Source organism: Macrobrachium rosenbergii, chromosome 21 (assembly GCF_040412425.1).
Source record: "Macrobrachium rosenbergii isolate ZJJX-2024 chromosome 21, ASM4041242v1, whole genome shotgun sequence".
Taxonomy (NCBI): Eukaryota; Metazoa; Arthropoda; class Malacostraca; order Decapoda; family Palaemonidae; genus Macrobrachium; species Macrobrachium rosenbergii.
This window is the reverse complement of record NC_089761.1, coordinates 32,610,644-32,618,143: the sequence shown is the minus strand read 5'-3', so window position 1 is coordinate 32,618,143 and position 7,500 is coordinate 32,610,644. Positions and strand designations below refer to the sequence as shown.

At 35.9% G+C, this 7,500-nt stretch overlaps 2 protein-coding genes across 2 annotated transcripts in view; both read right to left on the bottom strand.

Moving 5' to 3' along the window:
• The window catches only part of LOC136849866 (uncharacterized), a 65,699-nt gene extending 62,891 nt beyond the window's left edge, over positions 1 to 2,808 (bottom strand). The window contains exon 1 of the mRNA XM_067123357.1: positions 2,592 to 2,808. Coding sequence (XP_066979458.1) covers positions 2,592 to 2,696 — 105 coding nt within the window. The 5' untranslated portion in view covers positions 2,697 to 2,808. The remainder of the gene's footprint in view (positions 1 to 2,591) is intronic.
• A 151-nt stretch (positions 2,809 to 2,959) lies between these two features.
• Positions 2,960 to 7,500, bottom strand: part of LOC136849435 (uncharacterized) — a 149,723-nt gene continuing 145,182 nt past the window's right edge. Inside the window, exon 4 of the mRNA XM_067122786.1 lies at positions 2,960 to 3,890. Coding sequence (XP_066978887.1) covers positions 3,884 to 3,890 — 7 coding nt within the window. The 3' untranslated portion in view covers positions 2,960 to 3,883. The remainder of the gene's footprint in view (positions 3,891 to 7,500) is intronic.

The window sequence follows — 7,500 nt, the reverse complement described above, 5'->3', positions numbered from 1 at the left end:
ACTGGATACTGATGCAGGAAGCAGTGACTTGCGTGAGATATTTATATTTGGTGTTCAAGCATTGCTTTAATATTTTAGGGTTTTTGTAATTTTGTAATTTTTTTTGTATTTTATAAATAATTTGTGTGTTTGCGTTAGTCCGACTCTATATCTTTTATTAGTTTTCGTTGATGTTTTGTCGTAATTATTATTATTATTATTATTATTATTATTATTATTATTATTATTATTATTATTATTATTATTATTATTATTATTATTATTATTATTAATGGTTTAGATGTTACTGTTATCATAATCTCATCGTGTTTTCGTCCCCATTATACCTATATTATTATTATTATTATTATTATTATTATTATTATTATTATTATTATTATTAGTAGTAGTAGCAGTAGAAGTAGTAGTAGTAGTAGTAGTATTGGCGTAGATGATGCTAATATCATAATCTTATTGTGTCTTTGACCATATGATACCTATATCATGTATTTATTACATAACTTTGATGTCAAACAGATTTATTTTAGTTTTCTGTAAAAGAAAACTATTGTGCCGGCTTTGTCTGTCCGTCTTCACTTTATTCTGTCCTCACATTTCCCGTTCGCCCTCAGATCATAAAAACTACCGAGGCTAGAGGGCTGCAAATTGGTGTGTTGCTCAACCACCCTCCAATCGTCAAACATACCAAATTGCAGCCCTCTAGCCTTAGTAGTTTTTACTTTATTTAAGGTTAAAGTTAGCCATATTCGTGCTTCTGGGAACGATATAGGATAGGCCACCACCGGGCCGTGGTTAAAGCTTCATGGGTCGCGGCTCATACAGCATTATACCGAGACCGCCGAAAGATATATCCATTTTCGGTGGCCTTGGTTATACGCTGTACAGAAAACTCGATCGCGCCGAAGAAACTTGGGCGTACTTTTTTACTTGGTTTTATTTGTGCTCAAGTCGTTAGACTTGTCAATTTCTAATCTTGCAGTTTTTTTTAGAAATACATTAATTTCTGATGATAGTGATACTATCATAATACACGCTGTATAGATAGTGATACAGGTACTATCATTATATGTAAAGTATAGTGATACTAATACTATCATTATATATTAAGTATAGATCTCGTAGAATGTTTTATAAATTGAAGTTCTTATCGAGAATGGAATTGCAAGCTGTAATAGAAGATCGTCTTGTATTTGTCAAGATAAAGCGTATAAACTTTTGCCATTTTCATCAGTAGTAACGGAAAAATGGCATCCATTTCCTTGGCAGTTTTTTTTCTCTATTTCTCCTCCTCCTTCTTCGTCTTCCACTCCTCCTCGTCCTCCCCCCCTTCCTCTGCACTCCCTCTTACCCCTTCTCTTCCTCCTCCTCTTCTTCTCCTTCTCCTTACACACACGGACACACACACAGACATCTTTTCTCTGATGACCCAGTGTCGTCTGTGAAAGGCCCCAGACGAAATTGGAAAGTCTTAAGAGAAAGTTTTCCAAATGACGATCCTTTCTCTCTCTCTCTCTCTCTCTCTCTCTCTCTCTCTCTTAATTCAGGATGTTTCCTGAAGGAAAGATCACGAGATGGAACAATGTTTTTATTTGGACGCTGGAGGACATTCGGATGTCTGAGTCGCCGGAATGCCTTTTCATTTTACGAGAGGACTCTGTCATATATACATGTACAACCAGGCTTGCTATCTTTTATGTATACGTGATGTATACATAAAAGATGGTAAGCCTGGTTTGTACTATCTTACTATCCTTTATGTATACATGATGCGCAGATACATAAAAGATAGTAAGATAGTACAACCAGGCTTACTATCTTTTAAGTATACATAAAAGATAGCAAGCCGGGTTACTATCTTTTATGTATACATGATGCGCAGATACATGTATAGATGTATTCTGGATTGTATAAAGCAAATATAATGAAATGACCCCCTTGGAAAAATATTGAAGACGATATTGAATATCTAGGTCACTGACCTACCTGGAGTGAATGAGGTCAAATTAACAGGTCAGGTCAATTAAAAACAAGTAAAAAATGCGCCGAAGTTTCTACGGCGCAATCGAGTTTTCTGTACTGCCGCTACAGCTTATAATCAAGGCCACCGGAAATAGATCTTATCTTTCGGTGGTCTCGGTATAATGCTGTATGAGCCGCGGTCTGTGAAACTTTAACCACGGCCCGGTGGTTTCCTGTCCTATATCGTTGCCAGAAGCACGATTATGGCTAACTTCAACCTTAAATAAGATAAAAACTAGTGAGGCTAGAGGGCTGCAGTTTGGTATGTTTGATGATTGGATGGTGGATGATCAACATACAATTTGCAGCCCTCTAGCCTCAGTAGTTTTTAAGACCTGAGGGCAGACAAAGAAAGTGCGGACAGAAAAAAGTGCGGACGGACAGACAAAGCTGGCACAATAGTTTTCTTGTACAGAAAACTATTGATAAAAGACAGGCACAGTATTAGTCTCAAATATTTTCTCCATTAAGAAAACCCAGGTCACGGACCTACCCGAAATGTTTCAGGAGGTCACACTGACAGGTCAGGTTAATCAAAAAAAAAAAAAGAGAGAAAGGCACACTGTACTCACCTGCCTGAAATTCTGCGTGCAGGAGAGGAAGAGGATATAGGCGTTGAAGAAAATGGTGGCCACGGTAGCGATGACCAAAATGGTTCCGACGATCATCACTGGCATACTAGGAATGCCCACTTAGTTTGTCCTCTCTCTCTCTCTCTCTCTCTTTCTCTTTCTCTCTCTCTCTCTTTCTCTTTTTCTCTCTTTCTTTCTTATTTTCCTTCTTTCTTGCGGTCACTATGCCTGGCGAGAAGCGTTCAGACACTCGAAATAGGTTCAGGAGGAAGTTCCATCGGCCATCATAGGTCAAGTCTCAGTGCTGTTTCTCTCTCTCTGTTTCTCTTTTTCTTTCTATATTTACTACTTTCTTTCTTCCTTCCTTATTTTCTTTCTTTCTTTAGGTCACTATGCCTGGCGAGAAGCGTTCAGACACTCGAAATAGGCTCAGGAGGAAGTCCCACCGGCCACCATAGGTCAGGCCTGGATGCAGCCGGAATTTGAGGTACCACTGTGTGTGTAGGTGTATATATTAAATCGATTTGTTTCATCGTTTTTCCTCATTCCCCAATAGGCCTACTTCACGGGGTGTGTCTTTTAAAATTCAACTCGAATTAGCACCACAAATCACTTCTGTATCCACACACACGCCGGAATGGTATTTTGTTGCAGTGAATAAACACGTGGTAATGTCTACACTCGAGGTAAGATTTCACCAAAAGTCATTTAGCGCATCGAAAGTATCTAAGACGATATATACATAATAATATATGACTTCAGTTAACCTGTAAACATTTTAAGCGATCTCTTTGTGACTGCACGTCTTTGATATATAAATATACTCTAAATCACATAGTAGTGGTCTGTACATTACGTTATAGAATCCGTTTAGACTAATAGTTTAGAACATCCTTAAATCAACCTAACGCGTAAACTCGCTTCCTCCAACACCACCGCCGTCCGTAATCAAGTGATTCATTCCATCTCAATATTATTCCGATTCGTACTCAAGAGGCCCCAAAGTCATGCAAATTAGACGCGCTTGCGAGCGTGCAATGCCATTCGAACGGATGGTGAAACATTCTGGCTGAAAAAAGGGGGTTGGGAGTTGGCGTTGGGGAAACTAAATACACAGTTTCCCTTTGTAGTCGTCCGCCGCTCTCAGAAGTGTTCGTAGTAGGCTTAGATTCAATCTTTGGAGCGGCTCTCCCGGTCGGTCCATGCTCACTTTCCCAGGCCTATGATTGGGCTGGAAGGGAGGCCGGTTAGCTTCTGGAGAGAGAGGTCGTAGTAGCTGATCTGGTTTCTGGTTACGACCTGAAGAGAGAGGAAAAACAAGAAGAGGCGATTACTTAGGTGTCAGTGACTTTATTACATTTGGAAGTAAGACTTGAAATACGAGTATACATTTTTTTGGAAGTAAGACTTGAAATATACATTTTTTTGGAATAAGAATTGAAATATACATTTTTTAAAAGTAAGACTTGAAATATACATTTTTTTGGACGTAAGATTTGAAATTTGCATTTTTTTGGAAGTAAGACTTGAAATATACATTTTTAGACTTGAAATATACATTTTTTTGGAAGTAAGACTTGAAATATACATTTTTAAAAGTAAGATTGGAAATATACATTTTTTGGAAGTAAGAATGGAAATATACATTTTTTTTAAGTAAGACTTGAAATATACGGTTTTTGAAAGTAAGACTTGAGATATACATTGGAAGTAAGACTTGAAATAAACATTTTTTGGAAGTAAGACTTGAAATATACGGTTTTTGAAAGTAAGACTTGAGATATACATTGGAAGTAAGACTTGAAATATACATTCTTTTGGAAGTAACACTTGAAATATACATTTTTTTTTATTTAAGTGGCTCCACTTTTAATAAAACAACTCAGGGCCAAAGTAATTCTACTTAAATTTTTTTTTATAAAACATGCCCATGCGAACCCAATAACCGAGAGTACTGGAACTAAACTACCTATAAAGAGAGAGAGAGAGAGAGAGAGAGAGAGAGAGAGAGAGAGAGAGAGAGAGAGAGAGGAACTGGAACTAAACTACCGAGAGAGAGAGGGAGAGAGAGAGAGAGTACAGAAACTGAACTACCTAGAGAGAGAGAGAGAGAGAGAGAGAGAGAGAGAGAGAGAGAGAGAGAGAGAGAGAGCATACACTCTGCAAAAGGCGACCTTTTGCCGCATTTGAAATTCATTGACAGTTCCGTTTTTGCTTTGTGCAGTCTCTCAAAAAAAAATTTTTCAAAATGGCCGCGGGTTTTTGCACTCCCTTTAGCATCCTTTCGAGTTTCATATTGTTTATTTCCTTTATACCCTTCTCACTTTTTTTTTTTTTTATTGTAATCCCTTCCCCTTTTGAGCCATACGTTTTCTGGTGTTGCGTTTTCATCATTTGAATTTCCTCTCTTTTTCTTATAGATGTATATATATATATATATATATATATATATATATATATATATATATATATATATATATATATATATATATATATATATATATATATATATATATATATATACATCCAATATTTTGATTGTTCATTTCATCATATTATATGTTTTATGTTTTCCTTCTGATTAGTTATCACCTTTTCATCTCATTATCACCGCTTCCTATACCCTTATTTTCGTCGCTGCTCCCTATTCCTCCCCTTTCCTTACTTCTCAGTTTTACACCTATTTTCCTAAACGCTCCCTATTTTCTCTGCTATCCCCACATCCCTATTACTATGATTCCCAATTCACATATTTTTTTTTATCTCATGTTTTCCCATACCGCTCTCTTTTCAATTTAGTTTACCTACAACTGCATATACCGAAACTTTACCGCTCCGTATACCGACACTTTACCGCTGCATATACCGACACTTTACCGCTCCATATACCGACAATTTACCGCTGCATATACCGACACTTTACCGCTCCATATAGCGACAATTTACCGCTGCATATACCGACACTTTACCGCTCAATATACCGACACTTTACCTCTGAATATATCGACACTTTACCGCTACACATACCGACACTTTACCACTCCATATACAGACACTTTACCGCTGCATAGTGTTTTTGTCGATACTTTGCCAATAATCACAAAAGCATGAATATTAATACTGATGTTGGCAGGCAATGTTTTTGTCGATGTTTTGCCAGTAATCATAAAAGCATAAATATTAATATTGTTGTTGGCAGGCAATGTTTTTGTAGATGTTTTGCCAATAATTTTAAAAGCATGAACATTAATACTGATGTTGGCAGGCAACGTTTTTGTCGATGCTTTGCCAGCAATCATAAAAGCATAAAAATTAATATTGATGTTGGCAGGCAATGTTTTTGTTGATACTTTGCCAATAATCACAAAAGCATGAATATTAATATTGATGTTGGCAGGCAATGTTTTTGTCGATGCTTTGCCATTAAAATGACTATTTTTTTTTTAAAGAATACGTGAGTTGCAGTATCTATTTCAGCCTCATTTCATCTTGATGCTATCTCCACATCTAATAAAAATACACGCTAATAACTCGTTCGACTGTGAGCGCATGCGCAGACACACACACACGCACACACACACATACACGCTCGGCACTGTAGGTGTTAAAGGTGAGGTATATTTATTTTCAAGTGTATAAATTTCACCACCTGGCCGTGCGGATGTTTGTATGTTTGTTTATTTTTGTTTTATTTTTGCACCAACCGCTTTGATAGGGTTTATTTTGCTCTCATCTCTCACGTACTCAGCTTTTTAGTCCTGCGTTTGATTTCACTTTTATTGTGGTTTTACTTTCCGCTGCTTTATTAGTTTTCTTTTTCTTTTTAAGCTTTCCGCTTTCGGTGGTAGGCGAAGGTACATGCTGAGTGTACGCAAAGGCATTTAGTACTGGCATGTGACTTCATGAATTTGTGCAATCGAGAGAGAGAGAGAGAGAGAGAGAGAGGAGATATTTAAGACTGATTCCATTCTCTCTCTTCTCTCTCTCTCTCTCTCTCTCTCTCGATTACATACATTCTGATCTACATGTCATATATATATATATATATATATATATATATATATATATATATATATATATATATATATATATATATATATATATATATATATATATATATATATATATATATATATATAAATTGCAAAAGATTCGTATATCAATCAGGAAAAGGTTCTTACATCAGGTAAAAATGATTGAAATGGAGAACAAAACACTGAAACCCGTTATTTTTGCATTTAAAAAAAAGAGGAAACTTACCATTGCATTTTGACATCATCCTAATCTATTTTTGAAAGGGTGGATTCACATTCTACATGACTCCAGCCTAGTTGTTCATGCAATAACATTGTTCACTACTTTTTCCATTGCACTTTTTATCTTCTATTTGTTCACGATTTATTTTTCTAAAAGGTAGGAGGAGGTAAACACGAAACTCAAAACAAGTATTAAAAAATTTTTTATTTTTTTATTTTTATTTTGAAACTGAACTGTCAGTTCCAAAAAATATTCTTTATTTTTTTCGTGTAGATCTAACGTGTCGGGTAAAAAAACTAAGTGGAATTAGCTTATTTTTTTTTACTGGCGTTCAAATATAGCTCCTTTGGTCTGAGTTTTTTTTTTAGTTCCCTGAAAAAAAATTTTTTATTAAAAATTAGAATCTGGGAAAAATGACACAGACACTTCGGAAGTCTGAGATTATTTTGGAAATGCCACACCCTAATACAATTCTCCTTCTATTTTAATAGTTTATGGACAATTTTTTTCTTTTCTTTTACTGATTTGTTAATCTATTTTTTTCTTCTGTATTTCCCAGTACCTTCTGTTGTTTCTTTCAAATGAGCACCATAATATTCTTTGGGAGCTGGAATTTCAAGTCAGTGGCCCCCTTTGGTGGGCTTGTTCCATA